We start from the raw sequence: 26,819 nt of genomic DNA on the forward strand, positions 1-26,819 counted from the left end.
TGGAAAGAAAGAAAGAAAAAAAAAAAACGGAGCATGCTCTTATGTGTGTTGTTTAGGGGACGGTTTTTCCACCCCTGATGACTCAGTATCTGTGATGAACATTGTGCTGCAGGAAGTTCACTCACAAAGACATCAGTGTGTGACTCACTCCAACTCCTGTAAGAAGTGCTCTTACCCAGCTGGTGCTGCAGTCCCTCCCACTGGCCCTGCATAAACACAAGCATCGCCCAGCCATGTTAAACCTACAATACCCACAAGCTGTAAGTGCAGCGTGCACTGACATACACACATGCACACCCTCGAAACAGAGACAGAAAAGCATTGTGGACTGCACGATAAGGTTCAGTCCATTCAGGAAGTCCTGGTATGCGATGGTTTTGTGGCAGATCTGCTGCGGATAATAAGCCACATACCTGACAATCCCGACACCCACAGAAAGCCCAATTGCTGTTTTGTGAAGACTGTGACTATCAATATGACACGGCATGCCGTGAAATCTCATTTTGTGTTTTATCTTTATTGTTCAGCGCTGAAACACTGAGCTGGGGGAGATGTGTGTTTAAGCCCAATAACCAGAATGGCAACACCGTTCTGAGAAAGGTGTGCTTTCTTGAACCTGATGATGAGAGCACCAAAGCTACAAATTTCTGCGCTGCTGCTCCATCTCTCTCTGGCAAAAACACCCACACTTTGTGACTCAGTCCATGTTTTCGCTTTAAGAACGACTCAGGCATCTCAATTATACAGCCTGTTCTTCTAGGTTATGAGATTTTTTTTTTTTTTTTGTTATACCTTTGCATCCATATAACTGTGTATTTTCATGTTATATAAAGCACAGAGAAACAAGGGATTTCCTTTAAGAAAGGTCATCCTTCCTTGTTGCTTTATTTTTCATTACATTTGAACATTTCTTTATTTGCACTATGTACATCTTGTCTTCACACATGATAAGAAACTTCAAAACCATATATGGAACCAAAATAAACTGAATTTTTTTTTTCTTCAAATTTTGCTGAAAAGCACGACACAAAGAGAACACTACCACCCTGGCATTGAGGAATGCATTCAGCAAACTTCTTTGTCACATGGATGTGTACATTGGCCCATTACAAAGAGGAGAAACAGCATCAACAGCCACAAACTGTTGTAACACATTGCACAATACCAGGTTGCCAAAAAAGCCAGGTAAAAACACATCATCTGAATGACACGCTATGTAACATAAAGCATTTTATCATTGTCAGCGATGGAGCTTTCCTCAAAAGATGAAAACATACATTGCCTTTCAGTATAGTTACAGTGATGGTCATGGTGTGTGTGCACACAGACATTTAATCAGGAGCCCATGGGTTACCACTGGAATGCGTGGTCAGAGTCTGTAAGGCCAAACATATATAATAACCAGGAATAACTGGAGCTTCAGATGATGGGAAGCTAAATGAGGTAAATCCTAGGGCCCCACACAAAATACATGAAAATCAATCAGCACTCAGCACTTAATAGTCTTTGTCTGACCACCCGCTATCAGGAGACATCTGAATGTTTACTGATAAGGGGAGTCAGAAAATTACTTCAAATAATAAACGTGTAGTCTTAGCTGCATTTGTATTTATTTAAGCAAAGCACATTAATTTTCCCTCATGGAGAATATGGGCAATGTTCACTCTTCATTGGCACAACAGGACTGTCCTCCATGTTTATTTTAAATTGTTCACAGAGTTGAGGATGTATAAATGGTTTGTTTACTCGCAGGGCTTGACGGCAAGCAGGAATGAGCAAAGTGGCTTATTAGTGAAATTCATTTGGTTGTGCTATTTTAGGCCTATGCTCCTGAGAGGACAGATTCTTTCAGGAAAAAAAAAAAAAAGAAAAAAAGCCACAACGAAGAGCTAATTGTGCACCCATAAATGTCAGGTGTGACTAATGCAAGACCTGTTTGGGGAAACTAAGTGTATGATGTCAGCTCTTGAGGCTCTGCTGCTTACTTGTCTGTGCTTGGCTTATCATCGGCAACATAAATAAAACCAGCTGAATGGAATCCGCAGGTCTGAAATTGGACGGATCGGAGATTGAGTGTGGTAGCATATGTTACACAAAACGGCATTCTTTATCACCGGAAATGTACCGCTTGTCAATAGTTGATTTGAGGAATGTGGATAAAAGTACTGCACATGTATGCCCCCTTCACAGTTTGATCAATCTGAAGTCACCAATTTATTATTATTTTTTTTTTCAATCTTACAAAAAAGCGAGTTCGGAGAGAAGAAGCCAATCAATCATGCGTAGCAGTACACTGCCGGCATAGCTAGAGTCATGCAAAGAACAATCGATTACGGCTAAGTTCAAAACTGTCAAACTGAAACGCTTTGTTTGTGTGTGTGCAACCCTGGAGGATATTTAAGGCCCGCCTCTTTCAATATCTACCTGATTAATAACTACACCGGTTTTGCTGGTGTAAGCCTGACATGTTAGCGCTCGATGCTGCCGTGTTTGATATTGACTTCGGATTCCGTCTTGACGCCAAACTGCTAGAAAGCCGTGTTCGTTGAACGGCAGATGCTTCATTTCATACTGCCTCGCTGGATTCAGCAAACCTTTTTCTTTTCTTTCTTTTTTTTTTTTTTTTTTTTTTTGTCTTTTAGAGATATCGGACTGGACGACTGTTCCCTGGACGTCCCGCTGCACATCTGTGATTCACTACAAAGACCAAGTGAATTTTCCTTAAAGCAAGGTTGGGGAAGGTGCCTTTAGACAGAAGGGGGACATAAAAAGACAAACATCAAAACAAAACATGTTTGAATGTATGCGGCAAAATCCCTTTTCTGGCGTGAACAGATTTCGTTAGAATTCGGGGGTGCAGGTCTTTGATGGATCGACGGTGGCTCGTTTTCAGAGGTAAGACGCGGGGCCGCTCCATCGCTAGATCAACCCGGAGCTAACCAGCACGCCTGCTGAGTTTGATTCTTTTAATTCATGCCAGTGCTTTTGCCTCAGTAAGAAATAAACACCGACACCCTTTGTCTCTGATAATGTTCGCTTTGTACACCCTCGCGAAAGCTTTACTCTTAAATAACAGAATCATAATCAGCAGTTCCTCTGTAGATGAAAGCTCTCCCCTGGCCAGGATTTGGGGAACTGTGGCTGTGGTCACCTCTTCTACCTCGTCCGCTGTGAAGCAGTGAGCCCGCAGGCAAATGCAGTCGTGTTCTGAGTCGGTGGAGAATGCGTGGTTAACTACCTGTGCCATTAAGGAAAGCATTAGGTAGCCAATTGAGATGAGAGGAGTCTACATTATTAATGGCAGCTCAGGTGACAGCAACAGAGATGGGGAGGGACGCAGATCAAGAGCAGTGTCAGTATTGAGTCCTCTGCTGCGGTGACGTCCGTTGAGGATCGCTTAAGTTCTAGCAGTAGTTGAGCATGTTTCTTTTTTTTTTTTTTTTAATCATCTCTGTCTTCTCTCCTCTAGGTTTCTACTGGGGTTTTGGATGTTAAAAACACCCCCGAGAACGCCGGTTTAGGTCAACAGGATGCAAACTGGACTCCGACACGGAACGATTCCATTACTGAACCCAACAAACTATCTCCACCAAAAAAGATTCCGCATTTCCCCTTTTTCTCACGCTCTTTCCCGCTCTCTCTCTCTCCTCCAACTTGACCTCTCTCTCTCTCCTCCAGTCACGGTGGCTAATCTTGGCTGACAAAGGGCCTGTAGGGACGGAAGGCTGGAAAGAGAGGAAGGTGGAGGAAAACTGTACACCCCCGCCCCAAAAAAAAAAAAAAAAAAGAAAGAGAAAAAAAACCAAAACACTTTCCTCGAAATCTGCAGCAGCAGTTCTGTTCCCAGAGGGGTTTTGCTCTCCCTAGTCTCCCTGGCGGTGTGGCAGGAAGGTGCTGCTGCTATATGTGTCCTGGTTTAGAAAGGTAGGCAATGAGGGCTACCACAACCCCCACGTACACACCGGTGCCTATAGTGATGGAGAGGGCAGCCAGGAACAAAGCCCTTCGGGAGGCGATGTTGGCCAGCGGGAAGTCACCTTTATTCACCGCCTTGGTGGTCTGGAAAAGAGAGAGAGAGAGTAAGAAAGAAGAATGTAATGAGATATGGAAAGATCCAAGGAGAAAGAGTGACCCATTTTCCACAGGACTGATAATTACAGAAGCTGGTGTTGTGAAGAAAAGGGATTGGAATGGGAGGGTGGGACCATTGACTGAGGGCACAATGGAACTAAGGAGTACTCATCATGTATTGTTGGACTGAAACGTGGCAGCTGGAAAATGTCAAAAATTGGAGGTTATGATTAAATCAAAGGCCAGCAATGAACGAAGAAAGGCAAATTATTCAAGTGGATGTGTCACAAACTTTTGTTAAATTAAATTAAAAAGGAAAAAAAAACACGGCATAACACGGAGCACTTCTTGTCAGACTGAGTAATGACAGAGCATTTTTCAAAGGAATTTCATTTTTCAAAGGATGGAGCACATTTTGATAGCAGCAGTGTTCTTTGTGTTCATTTTTTTTTTTTTTTTTTGAGATGTGAGGTAAAGAGATAAACAAACCATATGTGTAAAGGCAAGGAAAATATATTCCTCAAAACATGGGACCTTTTAAGAGTATGCATGGCATATCGGCAACTTACATCAGTAAATAGTACTGACATTCTCTCAATGAAAGTCTTGGGGCGGTAATATCATTTTCTCTCTAACGTGGTTTTGTCTGCCTGAAACACACAGCTTTGGCAGTTGTTTCTCCGTACAATCAAGTGCAGAGAAGCACCACCACATCCGCTGCTTTTGATCATGTGAGCCACCTCGCCTCAGCCCCTCCTCTAAACAGCGCATTGTGTCTCCGCCAATTGTTTGAATTAGGCGGCTGAACAAGAACAGAGCCATTATGTTTTTTCTTCTCTGCTTGTTCTTCCCCCTCGTAGCTGGCCTTTCGCCTCGCAATCTGCCTCCTCTGATGGCTCTCGCAAAAACTGATTGGTGCCACTAACAGACGTGGAGCTTCGAAAGCCTTCACGGTGGAAAAACTGGCAAAACTGTAACAACTGTCAAATGGTGAAGTAATTATTTAAGATTTATTTATGATTACTCAGTGACCAACAAAAAAAAAAAAGCAAACTGATGACTGGTTAAGTTTCTAAATTATTGGCTAATTTATGATAAACAATATATTATTCCATGGTTGAAATGCCGTGTATTGCCCTGACCGCCCAGACATGTGCTGCTGCAGATTCTGGCTGTGAACGCACTAATGCCTTCCATCAGGGGCGCCGTATGTGGGGGAAAAGTTAAGACAATTCCAAGGGCCCTTGCCTGAAAGGGGCCCCAAAACATAGGTAAAAACTCATATAAAATTATTAAACCATCATCGAGTAAATAGATATACATATATTTTTTTTCATGGGGCCCAAAATTCCTGGCCGCGCCCCTGCCTTCCATACACTAGAGGACTTCCACAAGACCTTGAAAAGACTCAAGTCTGACCCTCTCACATCTACAGACAAGGAGTCACAGAGTTTTCAGTCACAGTCACTATAATATTTTGCAGATCTTTTTGTAAGACTACAACTAGATTCCTTTTGAGAGTGTCTGACAAATATTATAAGAATATTATAGGAATATTACAGTGATGCTTCTTCAGGTAATCCGTAAGGGGTGGCTTATGAGTAATACTGGTGTGTGTGTGTGTGTGTGTGTGTTTGTGTGTGTCTGGGTTACCATGAATACTGGTTGAACAGGGTACGGAGTCTGATAACAATCCTGGTTATTATGGATGCAGCAGCATAACATGACAGCTGGAGGATGGTGGGAGCCTTCAGTGACTTTAACACACACACACACACACACACACACACGAGACGTCTTCACTGAGATTTCTTCATGTTCTTGTGCCTCCCTTGAGGTACCTGCCATGTTTACTATCTACGTGGTTAACCTGTTCCCTGTTTGGTGCTGGAGAGAGCGCTCCTATTGGTTGTTGACAATGTTCATGTCATTGTCCTTGACTGTTTGCATGAGCCGAGACTAAAGACAAGAAAAAGACCGAGTCGGAGTGACTTTTATGACTACCTTCCACCGAGCAATTGAGGTGATGAAATGAAATTTGTCTGTGCCAGTGAAATCGCTTGAAAAGTCGTTTAGTGTAAAGCTGGTGTGATTCAAATACCTTTCATTTGAAGCTTTTCAAATTTGCCGTGCACATTCAGGGCCCCGAGAGGACGGTGAACCCGTGACCTTTCCTCTAGACTTTCTGGTGTCTGTTAAAAACACGCTTTTCGCAAAAATATGAAGACTTTAATTCTCTTTTTTTCTTATTTCATCCGTGATAAACAAGATGAACACTGAGCTGCATTGTCCAGCTCGATCATACCCATCACTCAAAAGCAGGGAAAGTGGGTGAAATTGGCAAGAGCACAGCAGCTTTCACATTACAAAAACAGTGCTCTACTCAAAACTAGTGTCAGAAATAACAAAGAACAAAACTCTCCAATAAGTGATGTTAGCTGCACATCACATAACAAGATAAAGTTACAAAAGAAAATTCTACTCTACCAACTAGTTAAAGAGCCTTTTCATACCTCTGATCTAATGTTCCCTCAGCTGCTATCATAGCCAGCAGCGAGTGACAGAAGTTTAAAAGGATGTTGAAGTATTTTTTTTTTTATATAACATTTTGAGGGATTATTTTGTCTTATTGGTTAAGGTTAGGGTTAGGCTTAAATTGGTTATGTAGAGACTGAGTGTAAGTCAATTAGGTCATGCCCTGGCCATCCTAGGAAAAAAATATTGCTTCAACTGTGTACTCTTCCCTGGCCTGGTGGGTTGGTCAAATGGCTGTGATTGGCCGGGTGGCCGTTCAGTCAATCTAACCTGACCAATAGGTTTTCATATCTGGGGAGCTCAGTTTGGTGACTACCTCAGGACTGGGGGGGATGGAGTCAAACCACGCTTCTGTGAAAGTGTGTCGCAAAATCCATAACAGCCTGGTTGTGACCAATGTTTACAATGCTTGGTAAAAACTATTTTAAAATACAAATGAAAATGATTTGGGACCGTTTTATAAAGTTGTGTGTGAGGACCGCTCAAAATCTCAACAGGCGTTGAGAAGGACAGAAACAGAACAATAACAAGTGATTGTTGCTGCATTGCCTTTTTACTTCCATCTCTCCCATATCGGCTAAATGATTACTATTACTATTATCATTGTGATTGTACTACTACTATTGCATTAACAATAGACTTGATGTGATATGTTTGCGGATGCAGTTGTACGCAGCCAGAATGAGGATCAGCACCACCACATCTCTCAGGTGGCGCTTCTCATCCAGGTGGGGAGTGAGCAGCTGCAACAAGTGGAGGACTCAGGCTATCTGAAGGGGAGGGTAAAAGGGACGGGGACACTCAAGTGCAGCGGCTACAGTAGTGCTGAAGCTGTATTTGACCATGGCGGTCAGATACAGCAACACAACGCTGAGCAACAAAGCACAGCTCTCATTTCTTGCCTTGACCCTCGCCTATAGTCACCAGCTCGGGGTGGCAGAGGAAAGAATGAGATTGCGGACACAGGCGAATGAAATGAGCTTTGTCCGCAGGGTCGGCGAGCTCACTCCTCCTGACAGAGTGAGGAGCTCAGCAATCTGGGAGGACCTTGGTGTCAAGCCGCTGCCTCTCCGCATTGTGAGGAGCCATTTGGTCAGTGCTAGCCTCATGAGCTTATACTTACTACAATAAAAAAAGAGACCAACTCACTGAACTGTCTGCAAAAACACACCCAGAATATAGCTTACGTACACACGTCTGAAAGTAAGTCAAATAAATAATCAAATAATACGTTAAATAATCTGAACAGACTATAACACACATGGCACCCACTGAATATTAAGAAGTAAATACTCAATAATTATTGATTCAGCTTTAATTAAAGTTACATTATGCAAAATTGCTGAGGGTCAGCTGAAGTGAAGACAATTTATCAGTGAGAACTATGTAGACTCAACTTGAAATTATGTGCTTTTGTGTTTGTTTCACGTCAGTCAAAATTTGCATGGTCAGCCTTTGATAATGGTCCCCAAATAATATTCACAATAACAATAAACCCTGTAATGTATAACCGTATAAAAGTATAACAGAATTACACATGGAGTCATTTTTCATTTTTCAGCACTGTCCTTTTTAATCTTCCTCCAGAGGTTTCATTAGTGCAGAAAAGGTATTAGCAGACAAAACATCCAAGACAAAGACACACATGGATTCTTCAGACACCTTCCTGTTGAGGCTAGAAAGCAAATCTAAAAGGATAGGAAATGTATTCACGACAAGGCCACTGGCTTCTGTGTCAATACAGTAATTATTGAAACAAAAGCACCGTTACGGTGGTCTTGGGGGAAATTAGTTTTGAGTTTGCTTTCAAAAACAGACAGAATACATACTCCTTTGGAGGTTGTAATATGCCCTTAGCAAGGTCTTTTGGGAGAGAGACTCTTAAAAAGAGTCTTAATGTGACAGTGGACGGCTTAATTAAGTCTCTCCATCACAGGCGGGAAACTGAGTGAAGTTGAAGGGCATGGGCTCAAACGGCGAAGGGACTGTTATTTAATTTCTTCAGTGAAGACATTTGTTAAATACACCATAACTGATTAATCAATCAATTGCTCCGCTTCACACCAGTAATTAAATCAAAGCATGTTTTGGGCCCCTCTAAGGACTGGGATTCTGATGGACTAAATATAATGCAACTGTGGAGAAAATAGAGGAGAGTAGGCATGTGAATGTGTGAGCCTGTGTGTACTCATACCTCTCTGTGCAGGAGTCTGTGTGTATGTGTGTGTGTGTGTGTGTGTGTGATAGCATAACAGACCGTCTATGTCAATGTGAGGATTTTTCCTTGAATCCCCTTGAGACGAAAATGGTTAGAAGCATTAAGGCTTTATCTCCACAACCTTGACAAAATGATTGAAATGTGGTGTCATAGAAAAAGATAACATCTCAGACTTAGCTGGATGGAGACTCATTTTGAGATGTGCTCGCGGAAGTCAATTCAGCACCCTTAACAGGTTTTTCTTCCAAACAAACAACGGATACAGCGCCGACTCCCTCTCTCCCTCCCTCCCTCCCTCCCTCTCGCTAACAAACACACACCGCAGTGCACACACAATCAGTATCTTCTAGCACACATCACAATAGTTAGTCCTTTCATTTACATCCATTATGTTGACTTGTATGCTGTACAATAACTTCAGGGGAGGCTTATTTGCATAATCGTGAAAGGAATCGCTAAGGCTTCTCAACTCTACGCTCTCTCCAGCACAGATGTCTCAGAGCTGACAGAAACATTTATCAACATCCCCAAACAAAGCACTCACCCTATTAGTGGCAATAATTGAAACTCAATTCCCCTTCCCAATCTAATACTCAAAGCTAATTCTCCCCAGATATTCATGGTATTCCGAGTCATTATCAGTTTTGTGTGTGGGTGGCGGATGCTGAATCTTTAAAACTGCAGAAGTTTTCACGGAGACAGTTGCCACAGAGAACACCACACCGAAAGAGAGATTGAGTCCTCAGCAAGTGGGATGTGCAATATAAAGGAGGTAAAGTACATGTGTGTGTGTGTGTGCGTGTCGAGTGTGTGCTCTGTCTGGTCTGCTGGTGCACATGTGTTCCTCTGTACTTGTCTGTTTCAGTGCGGGTTTCCATGATGACACCCACACTCAGCTCTCTCTCCTTGGGATGCTGCGCGTTCCCTCTGTTTGACTGGGCCTGACCTTCCGACGGGAAGAAAACACTATCGATCTGACGTCCGCGGACTCTATTACAGTCACTAACCTGCTCCTTTGTAAATGTCCTCAGAGTGAGACGCGAAGCTGATGCGCTATCATTTCTAAACTTTTCCTCTTTGGCTCTTTTCTGCTGCCACTGCAAAAAAAAAAACTGCTTGTCAAATCCAGCTATGCATATGACTACAGATTCTTGCATACTCTCTGTCTCCGTGGAGGCAGAGATGTGTTAGGTGCATGCAGATAATCAAATCTGATTCCCTGCTCAGCTAAAAAAAAAAAACTCACAATATCCATGTGTTAACTCCTACTTTGTGCGGAATTAATTTATGTAGCTGTGGGCTTCTTGAATGGCTATATATGAAATGAAGACCAGCGAAGTGGGTTATTGAACTATAAAACGGAGCACTCCCACCCTCCCACCATATCTTATCCTGACAGCTCCGGACTGCACTTTCTAAAGGAGAGAGATTGGCAGAAGAGCCATCCATCCCTAAACACAGCCATCACTTCCCCATAATTACCCAGGAAGAATCAAATTAGCTCCTGACAAGATAATTCACTGACTACCTTCATCTGACTCAGACTACTTGCATCCACAGATAAGACAGCTAAATGCTTTAGCCTTTGATAAAAAGGTATGGCCAGACAGAGGACCAATTTACTAAAAAAAAAACCTCAGCAGTTGTCTATATTTAGTGTGCAGGCCTATGTGCACATCTGCATGTCTGCATAAACATGTATACTGCACGTCTGGCTTCTGTTGTGCATTTTCACACATTTTTGTATGTGAGTGTGAGCCATAATGGTGCATTTCAGAGGGAGATTAAATTGATTGGTGGTAAGACAAGTGAAGATGCTGTGCACTGTGCCGTGTGTTTGACTGACACACTCATTGGAGCGTTTTTTGTACAGTATCGGCAATATGTGGAAAGCAGACCCGGAATCAGTTAGGCGTCCATTATGTTCAGTCTGTCGATGTTAGTGGCTAGGAACATATTGATTGAGGCTTCAACATTAACAGCGCTGCCCTATTGTCCATTGACTGAAAGCAGTGAACTATTGTATGAGCTTGTTCTCAGCGGGAAGGAAATGCTGTCATTTTGAAGAAAGGCTGTATCTCCATGGTTCAATAGTTAAAAAAAAGGCAAACATACACAGTGTTATTTGACATATAAATGGGTCACTGAGGCACTCAGCGACACACATTTCCTTGAAGTGTCCACACACAATATGGAACTGTTCATCTCTAAAAACTAGGAGACACAATATTGTTCTATTCCTTGTCTCTGTATTCTCAAGTGCCAAGATAAATGTTGGGATCCATTGAAAAAGCTCTCAATCAAGAGTCTAATATTCATATTGCAAGGCCATCAGACCCCCTTTACAAATGATATTAACATGCATGGCGAATCCAGATTGTATCTCGATATTTTACATTTACACCTGGTATTAATTTGAGTCTTCAGTGTCCACGTTTAGATCCGATGGCAATCTAATGACACTGCACCACACGTGTCACATCCTCTGGTCAGGGCTTATGTATTAATTTTCTTTACACACAGTGACAGCAGCAGCTCTGTGTCGAAAACTACGAAAACTACGTGCCTGCTTGTTAGGGAAACACTCCTATTTAAGTTTCACTTTCATTTTCACCGTTTAGATGACATCGCTCTCTGAAAGGAGATAGCAAAATACAAGAGATCGATTCCAATCAACTTTATACTTTATACATGGACGCTGTGTGTGTGTGTGTGTGTGTGTGTGTAGTAGTAGTAGTAGTAGTAGTAGTAGTAGTAGTAGTAGTAGTGGTAGCATGGAGGGGTGGCAGTGGCTGCAGAACAATATACTGTTATGCAGCAACATGAGCGGCAGCAGAAATTAAAATGTGGCGTCCTGTCACAGTTAAACACATTAACAGAGAGCCCTGCATGTGGACTGCAGACACATGTCCATTGACACTTGTGTCCAGTGCAGCCACTACGTGTCCCTGACCGCGTCCGGAGGCGGTCTGGGCGATTGCATCACAATCCATCCTCAACGCGTCTTTGGTGCATTCACGTAAGTGCTGTCCAAATGAAACCTGATCACCCAAAACACATTTTAATTCAGGGTGTAAAGGGGGTCTTAGCTGAATTCTTAACATTAAAAGTCAACCAAAGTATGCTGGTACATGGCAACAGTGAAGCAAGATGATGTACAGTAGATGTACAGTTTTTATGAAAAGCCTCTTGTGTGCCTTCCAAATAGAAAGTGGACATAATGAGTGAAATATTCAACATGGAACGGATTTACAGATTCAAAGCACAGTATGCATCTAGGTTCCCAGGAAGGTCCACTGATACAGAACTTTGTGCCCAAATATGGACAATATGCACTGAATAGCAAGATTCAACAGATTTACATAAAATTAGACATTTTATTTAGATGAGGACTAAAAAAGGCGGTTTTTATTTGGTGTTTTTTTTTTTCTTTTTTCCAAGTTCTCCTATTCAAACACCAAAATTCATATTCAGCGAGGTGCTTTAATGTTTCTGGGAGCCTGAATGCTGTTTTCAATTATTTTGTGCATGTCAGCATACCTGTTTGGGTTTACCTTCAATCCCCGTGCAAACACAACTACTTCAAAGGCCCGTTGGCGTGTGAGTATTTTCGAACGCCTCCCTTCTTAGAGTTTACAGATGGAGCCTTGAGTGTGATTTATAAGCCTTTCCTAAAGGCGGCTTTCAGCCTGTTTACAGAGCATCGAACAGCCATTAGAGATTGGCCTTGAGTTATTGATGGGTAGCTCAGTGAATAAGTGGCCTTGACTGGCCGGTAAGAGAGTCAGTTATCACTGCTGTTTTAGATGTGATAGCACCTGACATTTCGGTGATGATTCATACGCACAGAGTATGCGGACACGAGTGTGTGCACGCACCTTATGTGTGTGTGCAAGTGTGTAGAGCTGCATAGATTAGTCAAATAATCAGTTAGTCGCAAACTATTAAATTAATTGCCAACCATTTTGTTAATCAATTAACAGCCAACTATTTTGTTAATCGATAAATCATTTTTAAGAAGAAAATTTCCAAATTCTCTGATTCCAGCTTCTCTGATGGGAGTATTTTCTGGTTTCATTATTCTTCTATGACAGTAAACTAAATATCTTCAGGTTGTGGATTGTTCGCTGACATTTGAGGATATCACCTTAGGCTGTGATCAACATTTTTTACCATTTTCTGACATTTTATGGACCAAAAATATCAATAATGAAAATAATTGTTAGCTGCCGTTCTGAAATGGGTATTTGAGTGCTGCTTGCTCATTTCATGGCTGTGTATCCAGCCATGAAAACGGATGTTTCTGGATGCACCTGTTTTATATTACTCCCAAAAACAGATGCGATGTCACTCATGTGTCATAAACAACTGAGTCTGAGTGTGTATGTGTGTGTGCGTGTGTGTGTGTGTGTGTGTGTCCTTACCCCCTGTGAGAAGTAAAAGGCTGCAATTCCCAGAGGCCAGAAGCAGCAGAGCATAGAGAAGATGGCCAGACCCAGGTGGTCTCGCGGTGGGACGACTATGAAGTTATCCTCACTCTCGCTGTCACTGGAGCAGTCTGTCTGCAGAGAGAACAGCAACTCAGCTCAAACCCTCATTATGCGCCGTAAACATGGACAAAAGTCTGGAGTCTAGTCATCTGTATCAGAGGCTTCAGAACAAAAAGGAACGGCATTTTGCAGGGATCAAAAACATAACCAAAAACAAAATCAAATCCCATTGATTCAGAACAAGACCGTTACTTTGAATTCTGTATCATCAGTTAGTACCATCTTTTTTTTTTTCGTTTTTCATGCCATCTAATATTTGAGAAAAAGTTGAGCTTGTCCTCTAGTTTCTGTTTGGTCGCCTAACTCCCAAAAATTAGATAAATATCATAACTCAAGACAGGGAGTAAAAATGTGACAGCTAGTTGCCATGGTGAGATGTTTTCCAATCTATTCATTTGAATGTTTGAATACCAGCTTAATGAGAGAGAAAAGAAGCTATTGTTTTTTGCATTTAAGTGACGTGTGGTTCTTTACAATGCATGAATCTTATCAAATTCCAACCTTTTGAATAACAAATGGAAAAAGAAACCACATTATTTTTTTACTGCCCAGGCTTTTTCAATTAACCTATCTGTGTTGACAGTATCCTTAATATGATTTGGAAATGAAACATTTTTATATGACTATGCTGAAAATTAATGTGAAGGACACTAAATCTGTTTTAGTTTTTCTTTGCCCAGGCCTGCCTCTGCAACACAGGACTATGCTAATCTGATTCCTGTTAATAGCTTCTTATAGAAATGATAATGCGTTTTAGGCTTATTGCATAGATGACTGTAGGAAAAAACAGTATTAAGCAGTATTAACTGGAGAAAAAAAGATCTTTTCCTAAGCCCTGATTTGGATTCATCAAGTCCTTTTCATGTACACACACTGATAAATTAAAAAGTGGGTAAACTATGGATACTATGTTATTTTCTGAAAGCCTAAGAGAATGTTTTTTTTTTTTTTTTTTTTTTCCCCAAACACCCTCATCTCACATAGCTTCACAGTTTGACACAGCTCACTATAATGTATGATGTATGAATCTGTGGCACAAAGATTATTGTCAGTATAAAAAGGTGGATATTGTACAGATAGCACATGGATAATCTGGCTTTGGATAGCTTTATTCTTCAGTATAGCCAAAGAACTGACTTGGTCTTATTCATTTTACAGGATATATTGTCAGGCAGGATGTGCTGTAACATACAGACAAAGGGAGAAGTAAAGATTATAATAGTTCACAATACATTAAAAAAAAAAAAAAAAAAAAAAACAACAACAATGGAAGTTTTTGTCAGTGCTGTACAATAACAGACAGAGTGAGAGAGTGACAGTGTATATCTATGTCCAGGTCCAGGCAAAGACTCATACACACATAGACACATATAGGCATACAAAAGTAGGTCTTTATGTGCAACAGCAAAATATAGAAGAATAATGTCACCGCTCCTGTCTGCAGCCTTTTGGTGACGGCCCATTAGTTTCTCATTAGGTTTGAGCTATGCATTCCTACATTTCTGCATCTGAACAACAGATGGCATGAATATATAAAAAAAAAAAAAAAAAAAAAAAGCTCGAGTTGAACCTACACTTCATTTCGGATGTGAAATAGTTATGAATCAAACAAACATCCTCCCCAAAGCTTTATGAAGCTATTTCACGCTCCACGCAACATTCCTCACATGCAACTGCAACACCTTTGGAAACAGAGTGGCAGAATTTTCATTTTGCCACGCTGGTACGCCGATGTACTGTTTAGCCAGCACTGAACCACTGCCAAAACACCAGTGCATTACATTTTAAAGAAGCTTTTTTTTATGGTCGTGTCTTGGCTGAAACCCTTTTCATAGAAGGGCATAATCACACACATACATTTATATCGTCCCAGCAACAAAAGGGCACAGTGATCCTTTGTGGTGAGATACGCCTGTAATGAAAACATCACGGATTCAGGGCACGGTGCTTGTACAAACCAATGAGCTGCAATAATCCTGTGTGAAGGATAATGCTCAGGTAATAACAACGATGTAGTCTGAGGTGGAACATGAACAATAAATGAAGAAATGGAGACTAAGAACAGTGTGTGAAAGAGATGGGAGATAGATTTTTAGTCAGCACGCTAGTGCTTAGTCACTATGTAATCCTTATTTCCAGTGGCCTGAAAACACTAAATCGTGCATTTTCTCTATAAGATGCTGCAAGATGCAAAAAGTATCCTAAAACCCAGTAGGTAGACAGGGAGGGCAACACTGCAGAAATCTATTGTAATCTGTTGTAATCTAGAGATTAACTACAACTATCAACCCTTAAAAATAAAGGTATGAAAACCCTGGATTAAAACAATATAACTAGTGAATTTAAGCTACTTCCTGTAAAATGAGGCACTAGGAACATTCTCACTCCTCTTGAGGCAAAAACGGAGCCACTCTATGCTGATGATTTTGTGCTTAAAAACATCCCCAGCCGAGGAGATCTATATTTCGGTTTTCGTTTTCTACATAGAGCAAGGCTGAGGCGAAAAGGTCACAAGACATGAACATAATGCAGCCCACATTCTGCATAATGACATTCTGCTTTCATGGCCTTAAGCGAGGACTGGGGCTCCATGCTGCAATCTGTACGCAGCCAGGCCCGCTCTGCTATGCCTTAGAGCTCAGTGATAATATCTGCACAGCATTCTGGCTGTTTGGAGAATGAAAAGGCATCAACCATGGATCCGAGCTGTTTGGCTGGCCTAGGCTACTAAGGGAAGAGGGAAACAGGAGTTGGAAAAGCAGAGATAGTCAAACATGGAACCGATGTGGTCGAGTGGAGCCGGGGTGCACAGACAGACTCGGTGCAGGCTCCGTGCAGACCGGCAGGCGAGCCCGAGTCTCAGGCTGACTGGACATACGCAGAGGTCATTAATCATAAATTTCCCAAATGGTTGTAAGAGATCCAAAGATGATGAAGAGAGGAAATTCATAATAGTCCACAATCCCTCAGAAAAGCTGTCTCATGCAGCAATTATCATAGTTTGATTACAGCATTATCTTTTTATTACTCCCCATATCCATGTAGGGATGGATGAGGAGGACAAAATCAAATATCACAATATCGTTGACTGAATACCTCAATTTTGATGCTGCTGATGACAAGTTGTTGTTTTGTTTTTTTTTTAAACCAAGAAAAGACAACACTTATGCAATACAAAAATGTAGAGTCAACTCAATATTGTTCACAAATTTGCTACTTCGGTTTTAATACTGTAAGCACACGTGTGCTGTCGTTCATTCACAACCTTCCATATGCTAAGTCCTAATGACTGTGCACTGCTTGTGCTAGCCACTCTCAAATATGTCTTGTGGGGTGTACATCCTGTCAACATGAGGCAACAGGCTGACAGGTAACGAAGAACTAATGGATGGTTTCGCCACTTTACCATGACAACATAACCAGGAAGAGGGCTTGTGTAATTTATTTGTTGCCAAATTGCCTTCACAGCATGCAGGAAATGAGCCCCAGTCTCCTTTTTATACCCCCTGTTCTCCATTCTCTCCACCTCGAAATTTCTCTTTCCTTCTGCATTCTCCTTCCCTCATTTTATGTCAAGAAAATGTTTGTGTGTGTGTGCATGTGTGTGTGTGTGTGTGTGTGTGTGCATTGCTAATTCATGAGGCAGCTGTAGAAACAGCACGATGGAGACAATGCCTATTCATGCTTCCCAAGACCACTGCTCATTTGTGACAGATACTTTCACAATCACACTCTTGCTTTGTGTATGTATTTCTGACATGCTTATAAATGCAGACTCATGTAATGAGGTCTGACCTCTTGCACGAGACTGCAAAAGTATTTGTAACGCTTAAATGTTTGAGGGAAAGGGGTGATTTTATCATTTGTTATTGTCATGTCAGAGCACAAACAAAGGTTGTATAGTGGAGGCAGCCAGTTTCCAAGCTGAAGGAATGCAACTGCTTGCCTGGATGCCTGAGAGAAAACTGCAGGTGAAGCTCATGTGGAGGAAACACCACATCACAAATACATTTAAAAAAACAATAAACATACAGGATCAAAACAAATCACCCAAATAAATGATATGATGCTGTCTTTTCCTCTTTTTACTCTCCCAGCACTTTCCATACAGCCAAACCCAGAAGTTGAGATTACATAATATTCATTGCATTGCAGTGTTATTTTACTCATTAGTTACTCTCTAATATTCTGCGGTTGTACAAAGATAAAGTGGTACAGAAGGGGGGTTTGGCTGCAGAAAGAGGGAAATGACTTAACAACCCAAGAGAATTCAATTACTTGCCTGAATGCATAAGCAAAGTTAATCAACAACAGTCATTTAGAAGAATGCAATACAGTTCAAAAAGACACGCATACATGCACTCACCACTCCACAGCTATATATAAATATATTTATGTAAAATGACTAAAATTATGCACGATGTTATGTTATGATTCCTGGTATTTTGTCACGGTGTCAAACCCATGGGAAAAAGTGTCTGTTAAAAAAGGGAGATGGCAGAGGAAGAGGTCATGCAGATCTGTGCCCTGTTAATAGTCTTCTCTCAGCTAATTACATTTCTACAAAACGGGGCGCATGTTCCCTCAGCACAAGAGTCATCTGCAGGTCATCTCGTCACAAGGCAGATCCAGCCAGAACAACAGCCAGTCACACCTTCTATGCATCCTAATTCAACATCAGTGCAACTTAGCCCCGCTCTGCCTCGCTCCCTGCTCCAGATGGCCGTGTTAAGTTATGCCAAAGCAGGTGCCCGTGGCCCCAGATGTGACTAGGGTACTGTCTTGAGGGTTTATAATTTATCAAGTAGTGTGATAGAGTGCTAGCAATAGGGATGGCTGGGATAAAAAAAAAAAAAAATACAAGCTTTACTGGGCTGTTAATAAGGCCGTTTGATTTACAGGGTGGCTGGGCTCGGCAGCCGTATGAGGTCCACCACACTCAAGGACCTCAGTGGGACACTCAGTCACCGAGTGTGTGATCACAATGACAAGGGCCTGCTCATGATACACTCCTCCTGAACATGTACTACAGCCTTTATAGCAATGCACTCCCTGCTGCGAATTAATGAAGAAAATATTTGCTTTTTTTTTTCATTTTGTGACGGTTATGAAGCTTGCTTTGGACCTTATTTTTGGTGCTTTATCAAGCACTTTATCAAGTACTTTGGGTACTTCACTTTATTTTGGGTACTTGAAGAAACTCTTGCTTCTTTTTGATGGCAATTAAGCTTTTTGGAACTTTCTTAATCCATAACTCAAAATGGGACTGATGAAAATATTAAAATTGTAGGTTAAAAAAAAGGAGAGAAAGAAAGACTTACTGAAGCAAAGTAGATTTAAAGCTCAATTTTGGCTGACAGACCCTGTAAGTTCTTCCTTCAAAATCTCAAATGCTTAAATTGAGCATGGAAAAAAAAAGTTTTCTGTCTAATATAACTGCTGTTAAAAAAAAAAAAAAAAAAAAAAAAAGCCAGTAACAGTGTTTCCACGGTGAGTATACGGCATAATGCAATAGATCTTTTTCGCAGCAGCCATTTTGACATGAAATAGCAGGGTAAACACAGTAACACAGTTGGTACAGTTTCACTCAGCTAGAACAGAGAAGAGGTCCTGGTGTTGTGTACACTTAAATAACACAGAACCGTCAGTAGTAACGCCTGTGTTTACCCTGCTATTTCATGTCAAAATGGCTGCTGTGAAACACGGTATAATGCGGTTTTTGTCTGCAACACCGAAATAAAGCACCTTTTTTCCCCAAACTTAAAACCTAAAAAAACATGCACACAACCTTGGGACTACAAAGACCATGCACATGCAAACAACCCACCGCAGAGCAGAGCAAGCAAGCCCTCACTCTTGAAAGCATTTAGCAAGTTAAGACCTGAAAAGTGAAGCGATTCACACAAAGCAGCTGAGCAGAAGAGAGTGAGCCTCCGTCTGAGTCTCCTGGGATTTCAAATATATCCAGAGCCAACAGCCCCCTGCATGCTGAGATTAGTGTACCACCGCTCTGACTGAGATTGCAGCAGCATTAGGGTGAAGCGGCTAGCATCAATAATTTAGCGGGTAATTGATTAGCCTGTGGCTGCGGCCGTTTAATATGGGATATGGTGAGGCAGGGCGACCGTATTACATATTCACACCCGATGAGATGGTGTCAAATCGGACCTGCCAGGCTAATGGAGAGGGACAGAGCAGAGATGGGAGGCTGACAGGCCCCAAGGCAGGGTCCTTTATAAGATAAAAATTCCCACTCCCCTCTCTGTCAGCGAGTGATGTGAATCAAAAAAGAAGTGAAGGAAACCTAAAGGCCATGCGATGTCAGATTCAGAACCGAAATTGCTTGTAACTGCTCATTATTTCCAAATAGCGGAAAGAAATCCAGCTCTTCCAGTTCAGTTTTGAATACAAAAATGATCAAATAGACGACTACACGTAAATCCGAGAGACTGATTAAAGAGAATCGCTGCATGTCTGTTCCTTACATACAGCTCAGATTTGTGATAGGTAACCAGCCAAGAGGGGCTCATATTAAGCAAAACTCGTTGCATTATGGAGGCATCTTTCTTCTCATTATTTACTTTTTAATACTCTGAGCTGCCATTCAGGCAAGGATTAATAAAGCACGGGTAGAGTCTGGCAGGGAGCCGATATTGTACTGCTTTATTCCTCTTTCAGGAGCTTTATTCAAACCCAGTATTAAGAACATGTTTGCTTGTCTGCTAAAGAGGCACTGACAGTAGGGTTGAGGTGTGTCATCACAACATTAGAGGTCAAATAGCGGTGAGCCAAACAAACCCAAAAAGTGCGTCAAACACTTTTAGACATCCAATTTAGACCTCCAAATATTCTTTGACCATATGTAGCAAAGATCTAATTTTCTGTTCTCTTTGCAATGAGTTATTCTCATATTTCTAGCATCAGACTTGTCAGAAAAGTGTTGCCTGGATGCTCAGATCAGAAATTTATACAGGGAATATCTATGCTTTTTTTTTTTTTTTTTTTTTTTTTTTACAGCAAATAGCCCAGTACCACACAATAATAGTTCCAGGGCTCATACAAAATAAATCTGTAGTCATTTTCATATTAGCATGCCATTTACTTTCTTGACTGTTATAGCACCAATGGAAAAAAAAAAAAAAAAAAAACAGTCAACATTATAATGATCAAAATTACAGCAGGGGAATGTTTTTACAAAAGTAAGTGAGGCATGAGCCTGCAGCTGTACCCTGCACACACTACAATAGCTGATCTATTTAAACTACTTTTAGTAACTATTTGATTAATTGACTTGAATATTATTTTCTAAAAGTGCACACCATTTTTACTCTTGGGTGCGATGATGTATGTGAGCGATTTCAACATTACTGTCTGGACTCTCAAATCTTACCCATGCCACACAGAAAATGGCCGGACCAAACGATCAGATATGAACATCATATTTTGTCTTGGGGCTTGGCCTACTAACAGTGGCCGCACAGGGAGGGTTTATAAGGAAACAAATGAGCAAGGGCAGCTTTGGTACCCTAATATGTTTTACAAAAAGCTGCAGAGATGAAAAAAATCCTCATAACAAAGCCCTGCCTGGATGGGTGAAGTTCAGCTGAGGTGAGGTGTGAAGTTGCTACAATCAGGCGGTAATTTTAGAGTGTTTGAGGTATTATTTATGCAGTATTTTAGTTATGTTTAAGGCACCAGTGGACCCCAGACCCATCACATCTATGAGCTATATGAAATAAGACCCATTTAAAAAAGAATATAATAAGAAGAATTACTTTTAAACCGATAGTTCAAAGTTAAACTATTCTCTCATCATCCCTCTGGCAGTAACATGAAATGAAAACATAGCAGTACGCTCTGTAATTTTGGCTGAAATTCTCACCAAAGCTGTTTGACATGGTTGTTCCAGATAGGATTAAATTGGTGGATGTGCTTAGGGAAAAAAATTACAAAGGCCAGATCCCCTAGGAATACTAATGCCTCATGGAGCGGGATATACAGGGTATTTTTGTACAGCACACTCTTTGTTTGCAAATAATACACAACTTAGAGTAGATATATTTCAGTAAGCCAAAATTTTTTTTGCATCTCTTCTTATGTGTCCTTTGTATTATTTGCAATCCAAGACTGTATAAAACATGAGATTATTTTCCAATACAAAGAAAACTGGTCGAAGACAGAACGTTCCAAGGATCCTGTTTTCCTTGGGAAATTTTTCAGTATTTATTGAGCAATGGCTTTTTTTGGCATGTTAGAAGTCGTATTACCTTTTCAGAGCTACAGAGTGCAGCTTAAAATTTCTATGGATCAGGGAGACAAGCCAAACCTAGGGATGAATAACCCCAGTAAGCGCAGCAGAGCAGGCTTTGAAATCCAATGGACAGGCCTGCCGACTGCTAAATCAAAATGATCCGAGAGATTGCTTTGTCGTTTAATGCTAAATGAGAAACGGGATATCCCTGTATGATTTCACTAGAATATGGCACAGGCTCATATTGAGTGCAAGGCCCCTCAGAAAAGAAACAATATGTGGGTACTGGAGCATGACTACATTTTAGATTCAGTGAAAATCTAAGGGCTTGTGTCCCCTCAGATTTTCTGAGGATGGATTACCCCTCTTATCAAACCTGGATTGATCAAAAATGCTGCCAAGGTGAGGCAGAGGGCAGTTAATATATCTGTTTTAAAACTAATCTATCTACTGACTTCATTTCATTTTCATCTCAAGGGGTTTAAGACTGTGCCTGTGCTGAAAAAAAGATACAAAGGAAAAGGTTGGGGAGACACATTACTGCATTTGGGCAGGACTAGCACATGTCCACAATATAATCTGAATATGAAATGTACTGATAAATGCTAATTTCATGCACTGGAGATGGAGTAACAGATGGCAGACAAATAGAAATTGCGCTCCTTATCCCTAGATCAAGTGGGATTTTTTATTCAGGCCAAAATACATGGCATGTTAATGTGCCAAATGCATACCTGCAAGATCAAAGACATCCAGGGTCAGCTCAGCCGAGGAACACTGCACAAATGCTGAACCATTGCTCTGCACTGCGGATCAGCCTAACATTTAAAGGAAATCTGGTCAGCTTCAATATCTTTGCTGTCCTTATCAACAAAAGCATTGAGGAAATTCTATTGAAATTTGCCGTCTTTTACAGCTTTCATAATCCTAATTTACACAAAAATGTTTGAATGGAAACCCAACTCTGGGACCAGGTCACGATCAAGGTAAAGTCAGTTCTTATTAATTCCTTCCTGTGATCTTTGCCTGAGTTCATGAATGTTCAACCCAGCAAACCCTAGAATCTGAGACCAGCACCGCTAATTTTCTTTTCTGAAATTTAACACAGAACACAGATTTTTTTTTTTAACCTGACCTGCACCACTATAACCCTCACAGTACATGTTCTGCAGATGTCAGATGTCTGACAGAGGTCCACAAGGCAACCAATATTAATGTGAACCTCATACTAGAATTGGCAGATGAACAGAAAAAAAAAATGAGCAAAGCGGCTGGCAGTGACAATAAAGGCATACAAATTCCATGTATGTATGGCTAACAACACATACAAGACCCACACTGGCAGACATAATGCAACAGCATGCTTTCATTTAATGGTATCTTTCTAATTGAATCAATATCATGGAGGTGCAGGTATAGAGACCGCTGAATCCATAGGTTGAATGATCATGGGTCACTTAATGGTAATGTAACACGTAGATTCAAGAGTTTACCTTCCTCAAGGCTATCTTCAGCCACATCTAAAACTACTGGTCTAAAATGTTGTTGGTACTCCGTCCTTTCTGCTCCACATATCTCAGTTGAATACAGGGGTAAGGGATAAGCTGTTTCAAACAATGGCACAGTGCCTGGTCTCAGAGGACCGAGCCTGTTGGCCTATCTTGTACTGTCTTGCACGTTCTGGCACTGGGCTGTTGTTAGATAGTAGCATCTTTGTCAGGAATGTCTTAAAGAGAAAAGAAGGGTAAACCTGAGACACAACTCTCCTCACCTACAGGAGCACAGGTCCAGAGCGACAAGCAACCAAGCTCACTGTGGTTTAGTCAAGATCCATCTTGTCTCCCCTCAGCCAGAACTGTGCCAAAGGGTCTGAGACCCTTTCCTGGGATGACAGGAAACTCACACTGGCCAGGCTGATCTGGCAAACCTCCACTGCCTACTGTACAACTGCCTGTCTCTTGATTCCACTGATTCTCTTAATTACTACACCAGCAAACACACTGCAACATGAAAAGTGAAAGAAAAAGTCAACCCCTGTTTTCGACTGTGTCTTAGGTCCCTTCTCCACCAAAACGTTCAAGGATGTTGAAAATGAAATCAACTTTGACATTTCAGTGTTCACTCTCACTTACTAGCTGAAAAATCTCTTAATAAAATTATCCTCTTAAAATTTGTGGCTGTGGTCACTCACTCGTGTTTTTAAAAATGGCATTGGCGACACTTTTATACTGCTTGTGTCATACCTTTAACCAATCAGGGCAAAAAGAGGAACCGGTTCCTCTGGTAGAACTAAAGGGAAAGGTTCCAGGTCGCTTAAAAGGTTACCTGTCCTCCAGCCACGCTTGTGGTGGAAAAGATATCATTAGGCTGATTTCAAGACCCCATCGATCACACTGCATGCAATCTAGCAATGTCTTTATCAGAGATGTCCCATGTATAAGCTAAGACCATTACTGAGAATTAAACCAATCATAGTAGGTTAAATGATTGTGTCATCAGGCAAATTACAGAACAGCTAATTGTTAGTGTCTTAATTTACTGATGCCATAACATTTCACAAGACATCTTCTGAAGGCATCATCAGAGAATTTGCCAATCGGCCAATGAGGCATCTGAAACAGATTCTGGTCAAATCTGCTCCCAGGAATGAGACCAGTTCAAGACCTTAGGAACTGCCATGTAATTAAAAAATGTGCGCAGGGCAATTCACAAGGGCTGGATCCAGGCCAAGGCATTAATCTATTGACCAACAAAGGCTAAATTCTCATTTTGCTTGTGACCGCCACAGGCAGGAGAGTATGCAGCTGTAGTCCTGGAGCTGGGCAGGTTCAGTGCCTTCCTTTCTGGTTCTTGAGCACAGTTGATGCTCACACTTATGGCGGTTTGAACAGTCTTTATAGTTAAAGGCCAGTTTTATTACTCACTACACCACTGTTTCCCCGATGGATCACATAAATACAGAAAACATAAATGTATGCAGAGGTAGAAAGGTAGTGCTAAACTGGTGTTGGCAGTGTCCTTACTGGAGTGAATATAGGTGAGCCCACTGACTAAGAAAAGCGAATATTAGATGATGTACTGTAGGGCATGGAAAAGCACTTGGCAAATAGAAGAGATATACGAAACATTTTTGGTGAAGCACAAGAATTGGATCTCTCAGTTTGCCAAGGACGTTTGCCCTTTGCAGCTACTATGGTGTTGTAAAATTGCTGAAAAGTAAGAATGTGAGGTTCAATAATACTGAGTTCACAAAGATCTCAAGCAATAGTCAAGAAAGTTTCTTATCGCTCATTTTACGTATGACAAGTAGGGACATTAAAAAGATGGAACTTTTGAGTTCCCTGATTCCTCTTCCAGTTTACCTCTCCCCAGTAGCTACCTGTTTTTCAGTCATGTGTTTTCATATGCTCAAAGTTTTTACCTATATCACTGCATAATATCACTGCATTTTAATTAAAATGCAAAGCTTTTTCCATTACCTTGCAGAAATATAACTGTTTGATTTTTCACACTTCTACAGTTAAAAGCCTTGATGAATTAGTAAATGAAGTAAATGAATTGGTAAATATTAGAATTGTAAAATTTCCATTTCACACAGTTTCTAATAATATATGTACCTTGCAGGCACTGCTATCTCTCATAATACTGTGCACTTCCAAACCTCATACTTCATACCCAACATAACAGAGAGTGGAATGCTTGCCATGCGGATAGTAATAACGCCGCTGCCAGTAATCACAGAAATTATAGTTATACAGCAGGTAGCTCACACCGTGTGATTTGATCAGTATTGCACTCAGAATTGTTTGCTGAGATTAGCTAGATGATTACGTCTGTAGTATTTTTCCCACATGCAAGAGACGAGAGCAATGCTGATGACAACTTTTAGGATTATATGCAAATATGCAATGTGATAACATGTAATTGCAATGGCTGCATCATTTTGCACCGAGGCAACTCTTGATCATGATCATGGGTCATTTAATGTTATGCAACGGGTAGATCAGTTTTCCATGTGCACAACGCAAAACTGCTGAGGGTCGACTGAAGTGAGGACAAAACTGACAAAAAATGTGGAATAAGAAAGTAATCCATCAGTGACTGGGTCCAGTGATGAGAACTACACCATCAAATTACATTCCTTTTCCTGCCTTTTGACTGTGGAGTCAATCATGAATAGTGCACATTTAAGCAATGCAACTGGTAGGAGATATACTAACAGTGCTCATAAAACCAGTGCCTTATCAGCTGCTCTGCCAACTCCTGAGGCACGCTAAGCAATGAGCTAGTAAACAATCTTTCTTATTTGTCTGGTCCTGATTTTTATTCATAGGCACTACTTTGAAGAGAACTCATGATACAACACAGGCAACCGTATAAGAGCACTAATTCCCGTGAGGATGTTCTTAACTGTGATTGTGTGTACGTAAATGATGCACTATCATACCCGTAATAGTAGTAAAGGATCCCCTTTAGGGTATTTTTGCATAAAACTGACTGTGCTTTATGAATGTGCCTTGCACCAATCCATCTCACTGTCATGGCAATAATCAGAGTTAAAAATTGGGTATCACTACTCGTACAATAGTCATCTGTTTTTTTGTCCAAAAGAGGAGGTTGCTCACTTTCTTCCATACAGCAAAACAGTCTCTTTTATGACACAGGCAGCTATTGTGCAACTATGAGGGACTGAGCAGTTTAGATTATAGCAGAAAATTGCCTGCATATGAAGGTATCAAGTTCCATCCCTTTTCCACACTCCAAGTCATAACCTCCACTGAGGAAGTCTCCATTGCCTTTTTTTTCTGTCTGCCTAAAAGAGATTGGATTCTATTTTGGAGAACTTGAAACTGAATGTTTCCAGGGGATAAATGTGTTGTTTTCGGCACTTGTGTAATTGAATGTACTGCCTATAATGGGCCATTACAGCCCATAAACACTACGGTGGTGTATGCTTAACTTTGGGACACACAAACACAGACATACATATTCATAAATGAACCACTTGCCATTTTCTTGAAAAACTCAGATAACTAGTGTCCATTATACCTTACAGGTAGCTTAAAAAGTTATTAAAAACCCCATTACGATCTGTGAGCCACTGTTTCGACTGATACAGTTTGAAGATGATTCTATTGGATTTTCAGATGCACTCTCCCTAAATGAGCAAATTACTCTGCCTGAAAATCTAAAT

General features: G+C 41.0%; 1 protein-coding gene across 1 annotated transcript in view; it reads right to left on the reverse strand.

Annotated features, from left to right (window-relative positions):
• Positions 1-3,752: 3,752 nt before the first annotated feature.
• Positions 3,753-26,819, reverse strand: part of syndig1l (synapse differentiation inducing 1-like) — a 38,253-nt gene continuing 15,186 nt past the window's right edge. The window contains exons 3-4 of the mRNA XM_030047952.1: positions 13,249-13,386; positions 3,753-4,059 (exon numbers count right to left, since the gene is read on the reverse strand). Coding sequence (XP_029903812.1) covers positions 3,901-4,059; positions 13,249-13,386 — 297 coding nt within the window. The 3' untranslated portion in view covers positions 3,753-3,900. The remainder of the gene's footprint in view (positions 4,060-13,248; positions 13,387-26,819) is intronic.

Source organism: Myripristis murdjan, chromosome 24, assembly GCF_902150065.1.
Source record: "Myripristis murdjan chromosome 24, fMyrMur1.1, whole genome shotgun sequence".
NCBI classification, from domain to species: Eukaryota; Metazoa; Chordata; class Actinopteri; order Holocentriformes; family Holocentridae; genus Myripristis; species Myripristis murdjan.